The sequence below is a fragment of the Odontesthes bonariensis genome, chromosome 23, assembly GCF_027942865.1.
Source record: "Odontesthes bonariensis isolate fOdoBon6 chromosome 23, fOdoBon6.hap1, whole genome shotgun sequence".
In the NCBI taxonomy this organism is placed as follows: domain Eukaryota; kingdom Metazoa; phylum Chordata; class Actinopteri; order Atheriniformes; family Atherinopsidae; genus Odontesthes; species Odontesthes bonariensis.
Genome location: NC_134528.1, coordinates 777,881 through 800,569, shown reverse-complemented (window position 1 = coordinate 800,569; position 22,689 = coordinate 777,881). Strand labels below are relative to the sequence as shown.

The 22,689-nt window shown below is 51.2% G+C and overlaps 1 protein-coding gene across 2 annotated transcripts; it reads left to right on the top strand.

Annotated features, from left to right (window-relative positions):
- Positions 1-2,237: 2,237 nt before the first annotated feature.
- ptenb (phosphatase and tensin homolog B) lies at positions 2,238-22,210 on the top strand. 2 transcript variants are annotated; one of them, XM_075458381.1, is made up of 9 exons: positions 2,238-2,920; positions 7,602-7,686; positions 7,783-7,827; positions 7,976-8,019; positions 8,093-8,331; positions 8,405-8,546; positions 11,130-11,296; positions 13,483-13,740; positions 17,688-22,210. In XM_075458381.1, the coding sequence occupies exons 1-9, from the start codon at positions 2,839-2,841 to the stop codon at positions 17,874-17,876; spliced, it is 1,251 nt and encodes a 416-aa protein (XP_075314496.1). In that variant the 5' UTR covers positions 2,238-2,838; the 3' UTR covers positions 17,877-22,210. The 2 variants fall into 2 exon arrangements, with proteins under 2 accessions (XP_075314496.1, XP_075314494.1); XM_075458379.1 differs by having other exon boundaries at positions 11,130-11,305.
- The last annotated feature ends 479 nt before the right edge of the window (positions 22,211-22,689 follow it).

The following is a 22,689-nucleotide window of genomic DNA, read 5'->3' as shown; positions in this document are numbered from 1 at the left end:
TAATGCCGCGGGTTGCCAGGTTGGGACAAACTCGCCCTGACTTGGATTCTCCTTGAATGGGAGGATAACAGCATCCCCAAACCTGGCAACCCGCGTGCTGACAGGATGCATTTAGTTCACAAAAGTCCGATTAGCCGCTAACAGTTAGCATCGTGAAGTCAGACAGAGTGACGCAACCGGAAGTCACGTCCGAAGACGGCTTTACAAAATAAAAGTGTTTGTTATGATATGCGCTGGATGATGTAATCTTCTTCAAACGTCATCAGCTGTTTTACACGGATTCATCTCGTAGTCAGGACATTTAAAACCACTACAATTTTAATTAATAGAGGAAGAAATACTACCTTTGGAAAACGAGTAAAAGCAAGAAGAAATTAAAATGAAATGTGATCACAAACTAAACTTTGATAAAGCTGAAGGTAAATAATTCATCTCACGCTTTGAATGAATTATTACCATTGACAATATTTAGAAATAATAAAAGCAGAAATACGAACATATTGATTTAAATTACAAATATGACAAATATCGACGCTTTATTTTATTTATTTGCTAAATATTTTATAAATTTTTTTTGTCACCCCTTTTGTGTTTTTATTTTCTTTGTGATTCCATTTTCTTGCTCTTCTTTTAACGTACCGCTCTTTGCCCTTCTAATTGCCCTTCGGGGATAAATAAAGTTTTTTCTGATTCTGATTCTGATTAAAAAATAAAAAATAAAACCTCCTGTTCTCAGCAGATTATAGAATATTCATTATAATTCACTAGAGAAACATAAAACGTTGAAGGTCTGTCAGTTACTGTGTAATAACTCATGAATTAGTTATGGCCGGTCCAGCTGTCAACATGTTAATGTTTTCTGGTCTGATATTCATAGTTGTGTCTCACTTAAAATTTCTAATATACCTTTTTTTTCACATCTTTCACTTCTTTATTTCATGGACAACCTGGACTCTGATGTCATTAATCGTGTGATCATTTTGAGTAAATATTTTATTCATACATGTAAATGGAAAGATACTGTTCCGCTGTTTACTGTCTTTTTAAACTACTTTGTTCAGTATTTTAAATCACTCAAATATATCTCTAATCCAAGCAAGAAAACTGTTTTAAATATGATGCTCAGCCCACGCCACGTTTGTTCTTATTGTACTTTTTTCCCTTTCTTTTTCACTTCACGTTCGGTTTGGTAAGCTGTAAGAATACTTCCCTGACTTGTTTTGTATACGATTGAAGAGCTCTAATAAACTTCAAAATCTCTACTCCAAATCAACTGCATACCATAAATTTAGTTGTAAGAATACATCAAGGACCTTTACATTTACTTTGCACATATATATTTGCACATAAACATATTTATTTTGCTATTTTACTGTTTACCTGAGGTTACTTGAAGGTTACTTGAATGTTTTAATTGAATGGTTTGAATGTTTTACTTGCGTGTTGGATGTTGGCTGAACTGTTGGATATTTGGCTCTTGTCTTGTCTACCTAAATGTCAGAAATGTCTTGTGTACACTGTGGTGATGGAGAGAAACTAAATTTCGATTCATTCGATTCATTAAAAATAGCTCTTTAGGATAAATGCACTTTAATATAGTACCAGATGCATTTTAATGAATGTATACTTGTATAGGAGGGTAAAACATTATTTGCCAATCAGATGCATTTTAATGTTTGAAACTACTCTGCGACAATATTGTGTTGAAATGGTTTTTCGGTGTGGTGTTTGTACCATAACAGCCTGTTATGGTACAAACACCATACCGAAATCCTGCCAACTGCAAACCAGCCTCCTGCCAACCCACTAGAAATACCATACCACATCACAAGATATACAACAAATTACCGGTTGAGTGATATGGAATGTTGTACGCTTTGTTTTTTCTTGTTTCCTGTTTTTGTCTTTGTCTTGTCTTGATTTTAGTGTGAACAGCAGGACTACAGATGGAAATTAGCCTTGGAGCTAAAAATGGCATATTTACATTGTATGTTTATTAATATGCAGAGTCCTGTCACAAATAAACAAATAACTAACTAAATTCAGTTAAATGTTACCGCTGCACTATTGAGTTTGAGAGAAACGTAATTTCAATCCTGTGTATGTCCTTTACGTATACAGATTTGACAATAAAGTTGACTTTGACTTTGACTAAAGTTTGTTAAAAAAAAAAAAAAGTTATGGGCCGGGCCATTATTCTGACAGCGGCCGGAAGTGCGCCACTCGTGACGCCGCTCCTGCCGCCGCCTTGACGCGTGCGGTGGTCTCGTCTCTGCCGCTCCGGTCGGAGAGGTTTCTCTCCGCATCTCTGCGTCCAATCACGGCGCCTCTGTCGGATTCCGCGGCGGGTAACAGTCCGACTGGATCCGTCCCACGTCCGGAGGTCTGGCTCTGCACTAAGAAATCCCTTTTTCGGATGGTTTTGTCTCCAGGCGGGGGACCTGGAAACCGGGGCCCACAGCGGGAGCGGGGGAAGAGGCCCCGACGCCCCCTTGTTCTGACCCAGAAAAGAGCTCCGACGGCCGGGCTGTCTGTCCACTAGCAGGCCGGCTAGCTTCCCGTCCCAGCGGGGCTCGGAGGGAGGCTCCCACGGAGGACGCATAAGCGGCCCCGTTTCTTCCCCATTCGGATCATTTATTTTTTCTCTCATCGCCCTGCTGCTGGATCTAATCTGCGTCTTTATTTCCAAAACATCTGGAAGTCGGGCAGCTGGCGGCGGGCTAGCTCCGAGCTAGCTGTCCCAGTTAGCTCCAGCGAAGGCTCGGGAAAACACAGGCGGCCTCTCGGTGTTTGGTGAACGGTTTAACGGCCTCGCCAGAGGTCGGGGGACCCCCAACAATGGCTGCCAATCTAATTAAGGAGATCGTGAGCAGGAATAAAAGGCGGTACCAGGAGGACGGCTTCGACTTGGACCTTACTTGTATCCTTTTAATGTTTTGGCTTATTTTTTTCTTGGTTAGCATGAAACGTCATTCAGAACTCCTTAGAGAAATGTTGTGATTTAATCAGATGGCTCCTCGGGTCAGCGCAGGGGCTCTTGGGTCAAGCTGGACTCTTTTATTGTGGAAAAACACCCAAACCGGAGCTTGTAAATGTGGAAAAGTGTTGATTATCAGGCCGATTTTCTCCTTTTTAGTGGCTTATCTGTGAACAGTCTGATGAACGGGCAAACAAACCTTTCGCTTGTGTTGGCGTTAAATTAGCCTTTTTTTCAGCGGGGCGCGTCATGGATTTTACGTTGATGTATCAGATCGGCTGCAGGTTTTTCCCAGTCAGGCTTTTAATTGATCAGCTCCTTTTAAAGTCTCTGAAATGCGATTTTTTTTTTAACTGATTTTTACTGAGTCACGTGCTTGTGATTTCTGTAAAATGAACATATTCAGTCTGAAGTCTGGACTCTGTGAATTAACACCTGTAGGATCATGTGAGAAAGAGTGAGATGTGTCACTCTCCTCCTCCACCTGGAAGGATTTCTGTGATCTGTGGAGGTCTTAATCTCCTCTTCATGTGACATGAAGCCCTCTTCTCTTGACTTTCTGCCTGCCTGTGATCGTCTCCTCCGTCCTCCTGCCCCAGAAATGGATCTTTAAAAATTATTTTAAAAGGGGAGATTTCTGTGACACCTGAGTGCGTCTCCATGGTGACCGGATGTCTCTGTGACACCTAAGTGCGTCTCCGTGGTGACCGGATGTCTCTGTGACACCTAAGTGCGTCTCTGTGGTGACCGGATGTCTCTGTGACACCTAAGTGCGTCTCTGTGGTGACCGGATGTCTCTGTGACACCTGAATGCGTCTCCATGGTGACCGGATGTCTCTGTGACACCTAAGTGCGTCTCCGTGGTGACCGGATGTCTCTGTGACACCTGAGTGCGTCTCCGTGGTGACCGGATGTCTCTGTGACACCTGAGTGCGTCTCTGTGGTGACCGGATGTCTCTGTGACACCTGAGTGCGTCTCCGTGGTGACCGGATGTCTCTGTGACACCTGAGTGCGTCTCCATGGTGACACCTGAGTGCGTCTCCATGGTGACACCTGAGTGCGTCTCCATGGTGACACCTGAGTGCGTCTCCATGGTGACACCTGAGTGCGTCTCCATGGTGACACCTGAGGGCGTCTCCATGGTGACACCTGAGGGCGTCTCCATGGTGACACCTGAGGGCGTCTCCATGGTGACACCTGAGGGCGTCTCCATGGTGACACCTGAGGGCGTCTCCATGGTGACACCTGAGTGCGTCTCCATGGTGACCGGATGTCTCTGTGACACCTGAGTGCGTCTCCATGGTGACCGGATGTCTCTGTGACACCTGAGTGCGTCTCCGTGGTGACCGGATGTCTCTGTGACACCTAAGTGCGTCTCTGTGGTGACCGGATGTCTCTGTGACACCTAAGTGCGTCTCTGTGGTGACCGGATGTCTCTGTGACACCTGAATGCGTCTCCATGGTGACCGGATGTCTCTGTGACACCTAAGTGCGTCTCCGTGGTGACCGGATGTCTCTGTGACACCTGAGTGCGTCTCCGTGGTGACCGGATGTCTCTGTGACACCTGAGTGCGTCTCTGTGGTGACCGGATGTCTCTGTGACACCTGAGTGCGTCTCCGTGGTGACCGGATGTCTCTGTGACACCTGAGTGCGTCTCCATGGTGACACCTGAGTGCGTCTCCATGGTGACACCTGAGTGCGTCTCCATGGTGACACCTGAGGGCGTCTCCGTGGTGACCGGATGTCTCTGTGACACCTGAGTGCGTCTCCATGGTGACACCTGAGTGCGTCTCCATGGTGACACCTGAGTGCGTCTCCATGGTGACACCTGAGGGCGTCTCCATGGTGACACCTGAGGGCGTATCCATGGTGACACCTGAGGGCGTCTCCATGGTGACACCTGAGGGCGTCTCCATGGTGACCGGATGTCTCTGTGACACCTGAGTGCGTCTCCATGGTGACCGGATGTCTCTGTGACACCTGAGTGCGTCTCCATGGTGACCGGATGTCTCTGTGACACCTAAGTGCGTCTCCGTGGTGACCGGATGTCTCTGTGACACCTAAGTGCGTCTCCGTGGTGACCGGATGTCTCTGTGACACCTAAGTGCGTCTCTGTGGTGACCGGATGTCTCTGTGACACCTGAATGCGTCTCCATGGTGACCGGATGTCTCTGTGACACCTAAGTGCGTCTCCGTGGTGACCGGATGTCTCTGTGACACCTGAGTGCGTCTCCGTGGTGACCGGATGTCTCTGTGACACCTGAGTGCGTCTCTGTGGTGACCGGATGTCTCTGTGACACCTGAGTGCGTCTCCGTGGTGACCGGATGTCTCTGTGACACCTGAGTGCGTCTCCATGGTGACACCTGAGTGCGTCTCCATGGTGACACCTGAGGGCGTATCCATGGTGACACCTGAGGGCGTATCCATGGTGACACCTGAGGGCGTCTCCATGGTGACACCTGAGGGCGTCTCCATGGTGACACCTGAGTGCGTCTCCATGGTGACCGGATGTCTCTGTGACACCTGAGTGCGTCTCCATGGTGACCGGATGTCTCTGTGACACCTGAGTGCGTCTCCATGGTGACCGGATGTCTCTGTGACACCTGAGTGCGTCTCCGTGGTGACCGGATGTCTCTGTGACACCTAAGTGCGTCTCCGTGGTGACCGGATGTCTCTGTGACACCTAAGTGCGTCTCCGTGGTGACCGGATGTCTCTGTGACACCTGAGTGCGTCTCCGTGGTGACACCTGAGGGCGTCTCCATGGTGACACCTGAGGGCGTCTCCATGGGGACACCTGAGGGCGTCTCCATGGGGACACCTGAGGGCGTCTCCATGGGGACACCTGAGGGCGTCTCCATGGGGACACCTGAGGGCGTCTCTATGGTGACCGGATGTTGGCAGGCGGCTGGTTGGCAGCTGGCTGGTTGGCAGTTGGCAGGCGGCTGGTTGGCAGTTGGCAGGAGGCTGGTTGGCAGCTGGTTGGCATGTGGCAGGAGGCTGGTTGGCAGGAGGCTGGTTGGCAGCTGGTTGGCAGTTGGCAGGAGGCTGGTTGGCAGCTGGCAGGAGGCTGGTTGGCAGCTGCCAGGAGGCTGGTTTGCAGCTGGCAGGAGGCTGGTTGGCAGTTGGCAGGAGGCTGGTTGGCAGGAGGCTGGTTGGCATGTGGCAGGAGGCTGGTTGGCAGGAGGCTGGTTGGCATGTGGCAGGAGGCTGGTTGGCAGGAGGCTGGTTGGCAGGAGGCTGGTTGGCATGTGGCAGGAGGCTGGTTGGCAGGAGGCTGGTTGGCAGCTGGCAGGAGGCTGGTTGGCAGGAGGCTGGTTGGCATGTGGCAGGAGGCTGGTTGGCAGGAGGCTGGTTGGCATGTGGCAGGAGGCTGGTTGGCAGGAGGCTGGTTGGCATGTGGCAGGAGGCTGGTTGGCAGCTGGCAGGAGGCTGGTTGGCAGGAGGCTGGAGGCTGGTTTGCAGCTGGCAGGAGGCTGGTTTGCAGCTGGCAGGAGGCTGGTTGGCAGTTGGCAGGAGGCTGGTTTGCAGCTGGCAGGAGGCTGGTTTGCAGCTGGCAGGAGGCTGGTTGGCAGGAGGCTGGTTGGCATGTGGCAGGAGGCTGGTTGGCAGGAGGCTGGTTGGCATGTGGCAGGAGGCTGGTTGTCAGCTGGCAGGAGGCTGGTTGGCAGTTGGCTGGTTGGCATGTGGCAGGAGGCTGGTTGGCATGTGGCAGGAGGCTGGTTGGCAGTTGGCAGGAGGCTGGTTGGCAGTTGGCAGGAGGCTGGTTGGCAGTTGGCAGGAGGCTGGTTGGCAGTTGGCAGGAGGCTGGTTGGCAGCTGGCAGGAGGCTGGTTGGCAGTTGGCAGGAGGCTGGTTGGCAGCTGGCAGGAGGCTGGTTGGCAGTTGGCAGGAGGCTGGTTGGTAGTTGGCAGGCGGCTGGTTGGCAGGAGGCTGGCTGGCAGGAGGCTGGTTGGCAGAAGGCTGGTTGGCATGTGGCAGGAGGCTGGTTGGCAGTTGGCAGGAGGCTGGTTGGCAGTTGGCAGGAGGCTGGTTGGCAGTTGGCAGGAGGCTGGTTGTCATGTGGCAGGAGGCTGGTTGTCAGTTGGCAGGAGGCTGGTTGGTAGTTGGCAGGAGGCTGGTTGGTAGTTGGCAGGAGGCTGGTTGGCAGTTGGCAGGAGGCTGGTTGGCAGTTGGCAGGAGGCTGGTTGGCAGCTGGCAGGAGGCTGGTTGGCAGGAGGCTGGTTGGCAGCTGGTTGGCATGTGGCAGGAGGCTGGTTGGCAGCTGGCAGGAGGCTGGTTGGCAGCTGGCAGGAGGCTGGTTGGCAGCTGGCAAGAGGCTGGTTGGCAGCTGGTTGGCATGTGGCAGGAGGCTGGTTGGCAGCTGGGAGGAGGCTGGTTGGCAGGAGGCTGGTTGGCAGCTGGTTGGCATGTGGCAGGAGGCTGGTTGGCAGCTGGCAGGAGGCTGGTTGGCAGGAGGCTGGTTGGCATGTGGCAGGAGGCTGGTTGGCAGCTGGCAGGAGGCTGGTTTGTAGGGGGCTGGTCTGGATGTGTTCTGCTGTGTGAATGTGTATGTTAGCAGGATCCTCTTCAGGTCAGATCCTGATGTGCTTCCAGCTGTTTTGATCCTGAACTCAACCATCAGACATTTATCCAAACATCATAGCGATGGGCTTCCCTGCTGAGCGACTGGAGGGCGTTTACAGAAACAACATAGACGACGTTGTTCGGTGAGACGCCACTCCGCCTGGCGCTCTGATGGCGCTCTGATGGCGCTTCACTGTTTCTTTCAGGGCCTGTTTAACCAGTTTATTCATTTGTTTCAGATTTTTAGATTCAAAGCACAAGAATCACTATAAGATCTACAATCTGTAAGTACTGACGGCTCCCGGTGTGTCTGATAAATTATTCAGGGAGGATAGAGAGAGTTTGAGTTGTTGTTGTTTAACTGAAGCTTTCATTAAAGCTGCTTTAAGATGAAACCCTGCAGGTTTCTCATCTCATTCTATCTGTCCACAGATGTGCGGAGCGCCATTACGACACGTCCAAGTTCAACTGTCGAGGTGAGCCCGGCTCCGCCTCTCTGACCGCCGCCGCCGCTCAGCTCTCAGCCCTCTAACCGCTCGTCTCTTTCAGTCGCTCAGTACCCCTTCGAGGACCACAACCCGCCTCAGCTGGAGCTGATCAAGCCGTTCTGCGAGGACCTGGATCAGTGGCTGAGCGAGGATGAGCAGCACGTGGCCGCCATACACTGCAAGGCGGGAAAGGGCCGCACCGGCGTGATGATCTGCGCCTACCTGCTGCACCGGGGGAAGTTCCAGGAGGCTCAGGAGGCGCTGGACTTCTACGGAGAGGTCCGCACCCGCGACAAGAAGGTGAGGGAGGCTTCAGGGTGAACTCGTGTCTGAAATGTGTCGGCTGGTTTCTCACCGTGTGGTGTTGCTTCAGGGCGTGACCATCCCCAGCCAGCGCCGCTACGTCATCTACTACAACTACCTGCTGAGGAACCAGCTGCTGTACAAACCCGTGGCTCTGCTCTTCCACAAGATGATGTTCGAGACCATCCCCATGTTCACCGGAGGCACCTGCAGTAAGTCCCCCGCCGCCTTTACGCCATCCTGACTGAAAGCCAGCCAAACTGACGCGATACGGGCACGAAATTTCACGAGGGTGTCCTGATATGCAGCGTGACGATTATGTCGGGAGTGATTCTATTGGTTCAGAAAGTAGTTCTCTGGCTCCTTCGGTTCAGATCTTTGTGGTCTGGGTGTTAGGGGTCCGGGTGTTTGGGGTCTGGGTGTTTGTGGTCCGGGTGTTTGTGGTCCGGGTGTTTGTGGTCTGGGTGTTAGGGGTCCGGGTGTTTGGGGTCTGGGTGTTTGTGGTCTGGGTGTTAGGGGTCCGGGTGTTTGTGGTCCGGGTGTTTGGGGTCCGGGTGTTTGGGGTCTGGGTGTTTGGGGTCCGGGTGTTTGGGGTCCGGGTGTTTGGGGTCCGGGTGTTTGGGGTCCGGATGTTTGGGGTCCGGGTGTTTGGGGTCCGGGTGTTTGTGGTCCGGATGTTTGGGGTCCGGGTGTTTGTGGTCCGGGTGTTTGGGGTCCGGGTGTTTGTGGTCCGGGTGTTTGGGGTCCGGGTGTTTGTGGTCCGGGTGTTTGTGGTCCGGGTGTTTGTGGTCCGGGTGTTTGGGGTCCGGATGTTTGGGGTCCGGGTGTTTGGGGTGTGGGTGTTTGTGGTCCGGGTGTTTGGGGTCCGGATGTTTGGGGTCCGGGTGTTTGGGGTCCGGATGTTTGTGGTCCGGGTGTTTGGGGTCCGGGTGTTTGGGGTCCGGGTGTTTGGGGTCCGGATGTTTGGGGTCTGGGTGTTTGGGGTCCGGATGTTTGGGGTCCGGGTGTTTGGGGTCCGGGTGTTTGTGGTCCGGGTGTTTGGGGTCTGGGTGTTTGTGGTCCGGGTGTTTGGGGTCCGGGTGTTTGGGGTCCGGGTGTTTGGGGTCCGGGTGTTTGGGGTCCGGGTGTTTGGGGTCCGGATGTTTGTGGTCCGGGTGTTTGGGGTCCGGGTGTTTGTGGTCCGGGTGTTTGGGGTCCGGGTGTTTGGGGTCCGGGTGTTTGGGGTCCGGGTGTTTGGGGTCCGGGTGTTTGGGGTGTGGGTGTTTGGGGTGTGGGTGTTTGTGGTCCGGATGTTTGTGGTCCGGATGTTTGTGGTCCGGATGTTTGTGGTCCGGATGTTTGTGATCCGGGTGTTTGTGGTCTGGGTGTTTGGGGTCCGGGTGTTTGGGGTCCGGGTGTTTGGGGTCCGGATGTTTGTGATCCGGATGTTTGTGATCCGGGTGTTTGGGGTCCGGGTGTTTGGGGTCCGGGTGTTTGGGGTCCGGGTGTTTGGGGTCCGGGTGTTTGTGGTCCGGGTGTTTGGGGTGTGGGTGTTTGTGGTCCGGGTGTTTGGGGTCCGGGTGTTTGGGGTCTGGGTGTTTGTGGTCCGGGTGTTTGGGGTCTGGGTGTTTGGGGTCCGGGTGTTTGTGGTCCGGGTGTTTGGGGTCCGGATGTTTGGGGTCTGGGTGTTTGGGGTCCGGATGTTTGGGGTCCGGGTGTTTGGGGTCCGGGTGTTTGTGGTCCGGGTGTTTGGGGTCTGGGTGTTTGTGGTCCGGGTGTTTGTGGTCCGGATGTTTGTGGTCCGGATGTTTGGGGTCCGGATGTTTGGGGTCCGGATGTTTGTGGTCCGGATGTTTGTGGTCCGGGTGTTTGTGGTCTGGGTGTTTGGGGTCCGGGTGTTTGGGGTCCGGGTGTTTGGGGTCCGTCTGTTTGGGGTCAATTCAATTCAATTAATTTTTATTTATATAGCGCCAAATACAACAAATGTCATCTTAAGGCACTTAGATAATAAAGTCCAATTCAAGCCAATTGGAATTCAATAAATTGTTATCATAATTATTCATAAAATAATCCAATTCGTTCATATAGAGCCAATTCAAAAACAGTATCCTAGCTAAGGAAACCAACAGATTGCACTGAAACTTTGTGAGCCACCACCATGTTTAGCTGTAGAAAAAACACCTTAAACTATCTTTTTCCAACTTGAAATGTTATGACATTTCCTAAAGGGACCCCATCATTAGAAAAAGTCAGACTTTATTTTTGTTCATGTTTCCATGTGGGCTGTACACCACTAGGGGACAAAGATTGTCTTATGGCTCATTTTTGACCCGTGAATTATAAAAACATTTAAACAGCAGAAAAAAGTTCACTGTTTTTTTCCCTTTCAACATAATTAATTCAGAAGTAATTACTTCACGTTTATATAATAGCAATAATAAACCTTTATTATGTAAAAGAAAACTGAGAAAACAAGAAAACTGTTGGTCCAACTGACCAAAAAAAAAAAGTGTAATCCTGAAAACTGGTGATTGTCTTTTTGTATTGTGTAACATAAAATACATGATAAAAAATTGAGTTGAACAGATAAATAACAGGTGGTTTCATCATACAAAATAGATTTTGGATTTAAAATTCAATTAAGTTGCTTTGTTTTGGGGCTTTGGTAGGGCGGGGCATTTCTGACCCGTAGGGCAAACGGAGTAAACACAATGTTAAGACCGCACAAAGGGTTAAAAGTACGAATTCTGATCACTTTTTTATCTGAGCTGATGAGGTGTCAGCCGTCACGCCGCTGTTCCCGTTTCTCTGTGCAGACCCCCAGTTCGTGGTGTACCAGCTGAAGGTGAAGATCCACACGTCCAACCCCGCCCACACCCGGCGGGAAGACAAGCTGATGCTGTTCGAGTTCCCGCAGCCGCTTCCCGTCTGCGGCGACATCAAGGTGGAGTTCTTCCACAAGCAGAACAAGATGATGAAGAAGGTGAGGAGGGTAAGCTGACCAGAGGCGGCCTGGGCTGCTACAGAAGGCCCGCTCGTGTGTGGATGTGTTATTAAAGTCACTTAAACGTCCCTTTTGGCAGATTTCGTTGGGACTTCAACCCGCCGTGTTCAATTAAGGCAAAAACAGGGATTTTTCATGTGGTCAGTTTTGAGATTTTGGGCCAGTTTACTCCTTCAACATGTTCTTTCAACCTGCTGTAAAGAAAACGTTGAAAACATAAATTAAAATGTTTCTTTCATCACATTTTGTTTACTCGCAGCAAGGGATGGGAATTGATAAGATTTTTACGATTCCAATTCCATTTTCCATTCTGCTTAACGATTCGGTTCTTTGTCGGTTCCCTTATCGGTTCTCATTTGGAGAAAAAGGACAACAAACCGGTCGATTAGCATCAACTTTGTTTAGTTGAGAAGTAACACGAGTCATGACCTCACAAACCCAACAACGGTGAGGTCCACATTGGTCTATCATGGCCTGGGTAATTTAACTCTTCCTGCTCTGGTGAAAGGAGAAGCTGGAGGTAGAGGTGAACTGGGGGTAGTACCACCAGCCTCTGGCTCTGAGCCAGTCAGGCTCTGTCTCTCATGATTTCATCTAAATGTAATGCCTGAGAAGGCATTCATTTAGCCTTAACCGTTACTAACAGCAGCTTTTACAATCAGGCAAATGGTGCTAACATGATAGGCAGTGTTTGTTAGTTAGTTACCTGCAGTGTTTTCAGTTTGTGTGTAAACAAAATGAAAGAAGAATTTTGCACCTGGCTTTATCATTTGTTCAGATCTATCTTCCGGAAATATATGCAAATGTGCGCATATTTAATGAGAGAATGCCCAATTTGCATAATTAAATTTCTAAAACTTGTAATACATTCTTTTTTTTCATACTTGTATAAGTAATCAACTGAGGAAGTAAAATATTACCCTTTTCACCTGTACTGTCTTGCTTTAAATGCCGTTTTCTCAAAATCAGTTTTTTTTTGTACTTTTCCAGTATCAATATCTCAGCCTACGGAGCACCTACTAACACCAAACTTTCCAGTTATACACTCAGCAGTATTCTGAAGATATTTACTGAAGGATTTGTTGATAAATCATTCCTGGCATGATTTGTGTGACATTATAATAAAAAAATATGGTGAAAATAGCAGCAGAACTATGGTTGTATAAGCTAACTACAGTGGAAACCGCTTATAGTGATCACGTTGGTCCAGAGCCAATTTGAACACTATAAGCGGTTGATTACTAAAACCGAAGTTGTATTACAGTACAGGTATTTCACTTATTTTTTATGGAGAATATCATCTAAATGCCATTTGTATCGTTTTTCAATGAGAAAAATTAAATGAAACGGATAGCTTCAGCATTTACTGAATTTTATTATCATGCAAGTTTAATTACAGTACTGCGCAGTGCGCAGACATACTGTAGGCTAACTCAAATACAGTACGTAACTTATTCTCTGCTGTGCCGCCGGTGCATTTTTTTTCTTACAAGTCAGAAAATAAAGTTCGAATTCAATCTGCCTTTCAGCACCCCTGCTGGGATCTATGCTCCTCCGTGCCGGTGTTCTGTCGATTTGTGCTACTTGGCGTGAAAACGAAACTTAGAAAATCGGCTAAAAACCACAAAGTAGCAATTCTCGACAAGTAGGAGAAATCGAATGAACACCGGCCTCCCATCTTACAAGAACCAGCCTGGAGCTTCCAGCGGTCACACGCGCATTCAATCCGCTCTCCAGCACCCATCCTCGGACACATGCTCCTCCATGACTTCCTTTTTCCAGCCATGATTCGCGCGCTTGCTGCCCGGTGTCAACTCGTTACGTTGGCTAGCGAGGCAGAAGCAGACGTCCAGAAAGGAATCAAGGAAGTAAAAAATAAAACAGCTACACGTAGTTTTAAAATGATTTTTGCACGTTTACATTCATAAAATGGCCAAAAATGAACATTATAAGTGGATTTCTTGGTCACTATAAACAAATTATTTAAACAGAATTTGTACAGAAATGATTCCGTCCCAAGCCTTTTGATCCATATAAGCGGTTGATTACTATATCCGTGACCACTATAAGCGGTTTCCACTGTATAAGCTTTATCAGAAAGGGAAAGTTCTGAACCTGCAGCTAAAGTCCTGTCTCCTCACACTCCTCTTCCTCCGTCCCCGCAGGAAAAGATGTTCCACTTCTGGATCAACACCTTCTTCATCCCGGGTCCGGAGGAGACCCCGGACAAGCTGGAGAACGGCAGCGCCGGGGCGCCGCGGGAGCCGTCCGACAGAACGCAGCAGAACCCGGGGATACTGATGGCGGTGATGGCGGGCAGCGAAGCCAACGACAGGGACTTCCTGATCCTCACGCTGACCAAGAACGACTTGGACAAGGCCAACAAGGACAAGGCCAACAGGAACTTCTCCCCAAACTTTAAGGTAGGGCTGCCTCCCAGAACCGGCCCGGTCTGCGTCCCCGCTCACCGTTTACCATCATTCTGGAGGGAATGATGCTCAGAACGGGTTTAATTCTGCTGGATTGGATGGTTCCGACAGCTGCCCTGAAGCTTAGAGTCCGTTAGCATGTTGGTTCCTCGGGATGGTTCTGACAGCTGCCCAGAAGCTTAGAGTCCGTTAGCACGTTGGTTCCTCAGGATGGTTCCGACAGCTGCCCTGAAGCTTAGAGTCCGTTAGCACGTTGGTTCCTCTGGATGGTTCTGACAGCTGCCCTGAAGCTGAGAGTCCGTTAGCACGTTGGTTCCTCTGGATGGTTCTGACAGCTGCCCTGAAGCTTAGAGTCCGTTAGCACGTTGGTTCCTCAGGATGGTTCTGACAGCTGCCCAGAAGCTTAGAGTTCGTTAGCACGTTGGTTCCTCAGGATGGTTCTGACAGCTGCCCTGAAGCTTAGAGTTCGTTAGCACGTTGGTTCCTCAGGATGGTTCTGACAGCTCCCCAGAAGTTTAGAGTCCGTTAGCACGTTGGTTCCTCGGGATGGTTCTGACAGCTGCCCAGAAGCTTAGAGTCCGTTAGCACGTTGGTTCCTCAGGATGGTTCTGACAGCTGCCCTGAAGCTGAGAGTCCGTTAGCACGTTGGTTCCTCGGGATGGTTCTGACAGCTGCCCAGAAGCTTAGAGTTCGTTAGCACGTTGGTTCCTCAGGATGGTTCTGACAGCTGCCCAGAAGCTTAGAGTCCGTTAGCACGTTGGTTCCTCAGGATGGTTCTGACAGCTGCCCAGAAGCTTAGAGTCCGTTAGCACGTTGGTTCCTCAGGATGGTTCTGACAGCTGCCCAGAAGCTTAGAGTCCGTTAGCACGTTGGTTCCTCAGGATGGTTCTGACAGCTGCCCAGAAGCTGAGAGTCCGTTAGCACGTTGGTTCCTCAGGATGGTTCTGACAGCTGCCCAGAAGCTTAGAGTCCGTTAGCACGTTGGTTCCTCAGGATGGTTCTGACAGCTGCCCAGAAGCTTAGAGTCCGTTAGCACGTTGGTTCCTCGGGATGGTTCTGACAGCTGCCCAGAAGCTGAGAGTCCGTTAGCACGTTGGTTCCTCAGGATGGTTCTGACAGCTGCCCAGAAGCTGAGAGTCCGTTAGCATGTTGGTTCCTCAGGATGGTTCTGACAGCTGCCCAGAAGCTTAGAGTCCGTTAGCATGTTGGTTCCTCAGGATGGTTCTGACAGCTGCCCAGAAGCTTAGAGTCCGTTAGCATGTTGGTTCCTCAGGGTGGTTCTGACAGCTTCCCAGAAGCTTAGAGTTCGTTAGCATGTTGGTTCCTCAGGGTGGTTCTGACAGCTGCCCAGAAGCTTAGAGTTCGTTAGCATGTTGGTTCCTCAGGATGGTTCTGACAGCTGCCCAGAAGCTTAGAGTTCGTTAGCATGTTGGTTCCTCAGGGTGGTTCTGACAGCTGCCCAGAAGCTTAGAGTCCGTTAGCATGTTGGTTCCTCAGGGTGGTTCCGACAGCTGCCCAGAAGCTTAGAGTTCGTTAGCATGTTGGTTCCTCAGGGTGGTTCCGACAGCTGCCCAGAAGCTTAGAGTCCGTTAGCATGTTGGTTCCTCAGGGTGGTTCCGACAGCTGCCCAGAAGCTTAGAGTTCGTTAGCATGTTGGTTCCTCAGGGTGGTTCCGACAGCTGCCCAGAAGCTTAGAGTCCGTTAGCACGTTGGTTCCTCAGGATGGTTCTGACAGCTGCCCAGAAGCTTAGAGTCCGTTAGCCCGTTGGTTCCTCAGGGTGGTTCTGACAGCTGCCCAGAAGCTTAGAGTCCGTTAGCCCGTTGGTTCCTCAGGGTGGTTCTGACAGCTGCCCAGAAGCTTAGAGTCCGTTAGCCCGTTGGTTCCTCAGGATGGTTCTGACAGCTGCCCCGAAGCTGAGAGTCCGTTAGCACGTTGGTTCCTCAGGATGGTTCTGACAGCTGCCCAGAAGCTTAGAGTTCGTTAGCATGTTGGTTCCTCAGGATGGTTCTGACAGCTGCCCAGAAGCTTAGAGTTCGTTAGCCCGTTGGTTCCTCAGGGTGGTTCTGACAGCTGCCCAGAAGCTTAGAGTCCGTTACCACGTTGGTTCCTCAGGGTGGTTCTGACAGCTGCCCAGAAGCTTAGAGTCCGTTAGCACGTTGGTTCCTCAGGGTGGTTCTGACAGCTGCCCAGAAGCTTAGAGTCCGTTAGCATGTTGGTTCCTCAGGGTGGTTCTGACAGCTGCCCAGAAGCTGAGAGTCCGTTAGCATGTTGGTTCCTCAGGGTGGTTCTGACAGCTGCCCAGAAGCTTAGAGTCCGTTAGCATGTTGGTTCCTCAGGGTGGTTCTGACAGCTGCCCAGAAGCTTAGAGTTCGTTAGCATGTTGGTTCCTCAGGGTGGTTCTGACAGCAGCACAGAAGCTTAGAGTTCGTTAGCCCGTTGGTTCCTCAGGATGGTTCTGACAGCAGCACAGAAGCTTAGAGTTCGTTAGCCCGTTGGTTCCTCAGGATGGTTCTGACAGCAGCACAGAAGCTTAGAGTCCGTTAGCCCGTTGGTTCCTCAGGATGGTTCTGACAGCTGCCCAGAAGCTTAGAGTCTGTTAGCATGTTGGTTCCTCAGGGTGGTTCTGACAGCTGCCCAGAAGCTTAGAGTCCGTTAGCATGTTGGTTCCTCAGGATGGTTCTGACAGCTGCCCAGAAGCTTAGAGTCCGTTAGCACGTTGGTTTCTCAGGATGGTTCTGACAGCTGCCCAGAAGCTTAGAGTCCGTTAGCATGTTGGTTCCTCAGGGTGGTTCTGACAGCTGCCCAGAAGCTTAGAGTTCGTTAGCACGTTGGTTCCTCAGGATGGTTCTGACAGCTGCCCAGAAGCTGAGAGTCCGTTAGCATGTTGGTTCCTCAGGATGGTTCTGACAGCTGCCCAGAAGCTTAGAGTTCGTTAGCATGTTGGTTCCTCAGGATGGTTCTGACAGCTGCCCAGAAGCTTAGAGTCCGTTAGCACGTTGGTTCCTCAGGGTGGTTCTGACAGCTGCCCAGAAGCTTAGAGTCCGTTAGCACGTTGGTTCCTCAGGATGGTTCTGACAGCAGCCCAGAAGCTTAGAGTTCGTTAGCACGTTGGTTCCTCTGGGTGGTTCTGACAGCTGCCCAGAAGCTTAGAGTTCGTTAGCATGTTGGTTCCTCTGGGTGGTTCTGACAGCTGCCCAGAAGCTTAGAGTTCGTTAGCACGTTGGTTCCTCAGGGTGGTTTTGACAGCTGCCCAGAAGCTTAGAGTTCGTTAGCATGTTGGTTCCTCAGGATGGTTCTGACAGCTGCCCAGAAGCTTAGAGTTCGTTAGCACGTTGGTTCCTCAGGGTGGTTCTGACAGCTGCCCAGAAGCTTAGAGTCCGTTAGCACGTTGGTTCCTCAGGATGGTTCTGATAGCTGCCCAGAAGCTTAGTGTTCGTTAGCATGTTGGTTCCTCAGGATGGTTCTGATAGCTGCCCAGAAGCTTAGAGTTCGTTAGCATGTTGGTTCCTCAGGGTGGTTCTGACAGCTGCCCAGAAGCTGAGAGTCCGTTAGCACGTTGGTTCCTCAGGATGGTTCTGACAGCTGCCCAGAAGCTTAGAGTTCGTTAGCATGTTGGTTCCTCAGGGTGGTTCTGACAGCTGCCCAGAAGCTGAGAGTCCGTTAGCACGTTGGTTCCTCAGGATGGTTCTGACAGCTGCCCAGAAGCTTAGAGTTCGTTAGCACGTTGGTTCCTCAGGATGGTTCTGACAGCTGCCCAGAAGCTTAGAGTTCGTTAGCACGTTGGTTCCTCAGGGTGGTTCTGACAGCTGCCCAGAAGCTTAGAGTTCGTTAGCACGTTGGTTCCTCAGGATGGTTCTGACAGATAGATTAGCATTAGCCGATGTTCTCCAACAGATTCCCTTCCTTCTCAGTCTCTGAACGCTCCTGCTGTCTTCCGCAGATCAAACTCTTCTTCACCCGGACCGTGGAGGAGGGAGCCAACTGCGACGCCAGCAGCACGCCGGTCTTGGTGACGCCGGACGTCAGCGACAACGAACCGGATCACTACCGCTACTCCGACACCACGGACTCTGACCCTGAGAACGAGCCCTTCGAAGAGGACCACCACAATCAGATCACAAAAGTCTGACGCACGCACGCCCACACGCTCGGTGTGTGTATATATTCAGTCTGTACGTGAGCACGGAGGCCGCCCCTGCCGGACTGCGATTGGCTGGTGGGGGATTATAACCGACGGACCGCAACTGATCTGCTGACTCAGGATTCTGAGAGCTCCGATCAGAATGTAAGCCCGCCCCCTCGGCTGGACAATCATGACATGGCGGGCAGCGGCGAGGGGGCGGGGCTACATGTGTGGGCGGGGTATGCAAGGCGACAGATGAATGGACGATTTTACAAAAAACTTCAAACCGACTGAAAGACGAGTCGACTTCTGGAGAGTGACGTCACCGAGATGTTTGTCCCCTCCTTTCCTCCTTCCCTCCTATCCTCGTTCCTTCCCTCGCTCCCTTCCCTCCTATCCTCGTTCCTTCCCTCGCTCCCTTCCCTCCTATCCTCGTTCCTTCCCTCGCTCCCTTCCCTCCTATCCTCGTTCCTTCCCTCGCCCCCTTCCCTCCTATCCTCGTTCCTTCCCTCGCTCCCTTCCCTCCTATCCTCGTTCCTTCCCTCGCCCCCTTCCCTCCTATCCTCGTTCCTTCCCTCGCTCCCGTCCCTCCTATCCTCCTTCCTTCCCCCCCGAGCAGCCTTAGGAAACTCGATGCAGACCAATCCTGACTCTGTTTTCAGCTCTCGGAGCAGCATATCGACTCTCCTCTCCGAGCGCTTACGTCTTGTTTTTCAGCCCAAACTCACATCAAACTTTGTTTCCTTGTAAAACTTTTTGTTATTTTCCCACAAAGCATAAAATCCACCTGGATTTTCAAGGCCAGAGTGAAAGTTTTCTGATAAAATGTGGCTGAAGGGGCTGAAACTGGACCTGGCTCAAACACAAGGCCCCGAGCCGGCTGGTCTGGGCCCTCTTTGCTCTGGGCCCAACTGGTACTGATGTGGCTTTGGGACGAATAGGCGCACAAAGAGGAGTGACGACCTGCTGTTTGACTGTGACAATGATTAGAGAAACTATGGGTGTGATTTTCAGTCATCCAGTTTTATCCAAAGTGTTTGAATGGAAGGCAGCCGGGCTTTTATCCGAACTGAAACTGGGATGTTCGGACGGAAACGAAACGTTCGGACGGAAATGAAACGAAACGTTCGGACGGAAATGAAACAAAACGTTCGGACGGAAACAAAACGAAACATTCAGACGGAAACTAAACGTTCGGACGGAAATGAAACAAAACGTTCGGACGGAAACAAAACAAAACGTTCGGACGGAAATGAAACAAAACGTTCAGATGGAAACTAAACGTTCGGACGGAAATGAAACGAAACGTTCGGACGGAAATAAAACGAAACATTCGGACGGAAACAAAACAAAACGTTCGGACGGAAATGAAACAAAACGTTCAGATGGAAACTAAACGTTCGGACGGAAACGAAACGAAACGTTCGGACCGAAACGAAACAAAATGTTCAGACGGAAACGAAACAAAATGTTCAGACGGAAACGAAACGAAACATTCGGACGGAAACGAAACATTCGGACGTAAACGAAACGTTCGGACATTTCGGACGGAAACGAAACGTTCGGATGTTTCGGACGTAAACGAAACGTTCGGATGTTTCGGACGGAAACTAAACATTCGGACGGAAGCGAAACGTTCAGACGGAAACGTTCGAAAAGTTCAGACGGAAACGTTCGGACGGAAACTAAACGTTCAGACAGAAAGCCTGAATCTCCCTACAGATCGAAAGCCTCGCAGAGATGTAACTCACAAACCAATAAAACCAAGCCCAGCTGCCCTCCCTTCAAACAGAACTGGAGAACCTTGGGTTCTTGGCGTTCTGCTGCGCTCTTGTCAATCTCCTGTTGAACAGTTCATCGGTGCTGTGAACAAACTCTGCTTCTGTCTGTCCGCATGTTCACAGCAGGACTCCTCAGCCCTCCAATCAGCTCCCACAGTTACAGGAAATGTATTTTGTTGTACTCTAACTTGTATCGATAATTAAGCTGAACGACAAACGAGCTCCACACAGTATAACCATTCCCCCTGCTGATCTCACACGGAGCGCTCGGTTTCCACCTCTCCGGGCGCCAGGTGGGTGGGGTTTGCACTTTATTAAAGACACTTAGCTCGGTCCCGATGGTCTTGTAAATATTCCCGGTTGGTTCCACGGACTCTAACAAACGTATAAGCTACAGAACTCTGTCAGGTCCATCAGAGCCTCTTGGAGATGGAACATTGGGGTCATTGGCCTGTTTTCCAAGCTGTGAGCGATTTAAAGCCGCACCTGAGAGGACATCTGTGTGTTCGGTTGGTGGCAGTTCTTTACTCGGTCCGTAGACTTTTCATCCCGCCTCCACGTCTGAGCGCTGAAATCCTCGCAAACTGTACCTTTAAAACCGGGGACGGTGGTTTGAGTTGGCCTCGCTGCAGGTTCAGAGCGGACGGACATCAGAGACGCTCCCGTCGGAGACGCTTCCGTCGGAAACGCTCCCGTCGGAGACGCTTCCGTCGGAAACGCTCCCGTCGGAGACGCTCCCGTCATAGACGCTCCCCATCGGAGACGCTCCCGTCGGAGACGCTCCCATCGGAGACGCTCCCATTTTGAGATGCTCCCGTCGGAGACGCTCCCGTCGGAGACGCTCCCATCGGAGACGCTCCCATCGGAGACGCTCCCATCGGAGACGCTCCCATCGGAGACGCTCCCATCGGAGACCTTCCCATCGGAGACGCTCCCATTTTGAGACGCTCCATCGGAGTCGTTCCCATCATAGACGCTCCCGTCGGAGACGCTCCCATCATAGACGCTCCCATCATAGACGCTCCCGTCGGAGACGCTCCCGTCGGAGACGCTCCCCATCGGAGACGCTCCCATCGGAGACGCTCCCATCGGAGACGCTCCCATCGGAGACCTTCCCATCATAGACGCTCCCATCGGAGACGCTTCCATTTTGAGACGCTCCATCGGAGTCGTTCCCATTTTGAGACGCTCCCATCGGAGACGCTCCCATCGGAGACGCTCCCATCGGAGACGCTCCCATCGGAGACGCTCCCATCAGATTTCAGATCGAGCTCACCATTCGGTTCCGACCCAAACTCGCCGTCTGACGAACGTCTTTCCGACCGATGGAAGCGTCTCTGATGGGAGCGGCGTCTGGCTTCAGGTCAGCTGTGAGTTTTCAGTCCTGATTTCCGTCCTCACGTTCGGTGCCGACTCGTCGTTTTCCCTGAACAGATCGTTCAAACTGGATCGGTCATTAAAACCTGAAGGCTTCACCAAGAGTCTGATCACACAGGACGCAGTCACCAAATCCAGGGCAAGGTTCAGAGGTTCCGAGGCTAGGTTCTAAGCGCCCGCTTAGAAGGAAACTTCCTTTTAAAGATTAAGAAGTCGTCGTCATCTCGCCATCCGAACGGCCACCGAGCCAGGTGAAAGGCTGCTCCTTACGTTGTTTCTGAGCTGGTGTTGGACGACCAGACCCGACGTAACGCCAGCACACCGTGGAAGCTCTCAGGAGAACCAAAGCCGGAGTCAGCTGAGCTGCTTCCTGTGTGATCAGCCTCGTGCTTCAGTCCATCATTTTGGTTTTTAGGTGCTAAGCCAATCAGGGCTGGCGCTGAGCCGCTCGTGGTGCTCTCTACCAGCTGCGTGGTCGGCGTGGCGACCGACCGCCGGCGTTTCCCCGACAACACTTCCTGTCCCGTTAGGTGCTGTCAGACCTGGCCTCGCCGTTGGGCGTCGGACACGGCCGGCGCGTTTTTGTTTCGGGCCACGTTAGAGTCGACCTTCATTCACTCGGAACATGAGCGGCGGGTCGGGTCGCCGTGGCGATCCTGACCGGGCTTCAGGTGCGTGAGGCCAGGTCGGTGCTGTCGGTGTCTCCGACCGTTTTATCTTTTAGTCGTAGACAACAAGTCCACGTCGATGTAGAACCAGCGCCGCTGTACACGTGCAGCAGGGCTCCGGTTCTGCTCCAGCCGGGTCGGAACCGGTCCTGGCTTCGGCTCCTTCTGTTTACATCTCATCACCAAACCCGCCAACATGAAGCTCTGAAGTTCTGCTGCGTAAAGTTTTTAGATCAACGCTTTCTGCTCGCCGGCGTCTCGGCCCGTTAAAACGTCTCGAGTTGGGTTCAGTTCAAGAAGAAAAAAACACGAGGTTTCAGATCTTCCTGGTCAGTCTGGACCCGTGCGGTTCTGCACCGACCCGTTTGTGTTTCTTCACGTATGCTCTGCGACCTGTATCACCATGGCAACATGTTAAGCTGACCCCCCATCACCCCCCCTTCTTTTATTCTGCCGCTCCTTGTTTTATAATGAAATAAAAACACTGTCAAAGTGAATAAACTATTTATAAACAGCTGCTGTGTCCTGCATTGTCAGCCTCCTGATTGGTGGCCACATGTTCTACATACTACATGCTACATACTTCCATGCTACATGCTACATGCTACATACTTCCATGCTACATGCTACATACGTCCATACTGCATACTACATACTGCATACGTCCATACTTCCATACTCATCGATCAGACAGTATGCAGAGAGTTTACCCACAATGCATCTCGCTCCTGCCCGAGCCGAAATCAGCCGCCCTGAAGCTGATTTCTCTTAAGCTCTAAACTCTGTAAACTTTAGCAACATTTGAAACATTTTCAGGTGAGAAAGTAGTCGTTTAGATCCCCAACGTGTTGAAAACCTGACAAAATACCGGCTGTTTACAATTTTGTTCCCACGAATTCGGCGCTACTAAAGCTAGCCGCAGTGAGCTAACGCACTTCCTGTTATTTTCACAAAATAAAATACCCGTTGCCTTTTATCATAGGGAAAGCCATT

What these genes read in the sequence shown, in the direction of transcription:
- ptenb (XM_075458379.1), top strand. Translation starts at nt 2,839, where the DNA reads ATGGCTGCCAATCTAATTAAGGAGATCGTGAGCAGGAATAAAAGGCGG. An exon ending in CTTCGACTTGGACCTTACTT is followed by an intron (nt 2,921 to 7,601) that starts GTATCCTTTTAA and finishes CTCAACCATCAG; the next exon opens with ACATTTATCCAAACATCATA. An exon ending in CACTATAAGATCTACAATCT is followed by an intron (nt 7,828 to 7,975) that starts GTAAGTACTGAC and finishes ATCTGTCCACAG; the next exon opens with ATGTGCGGAGCGCCATTACG.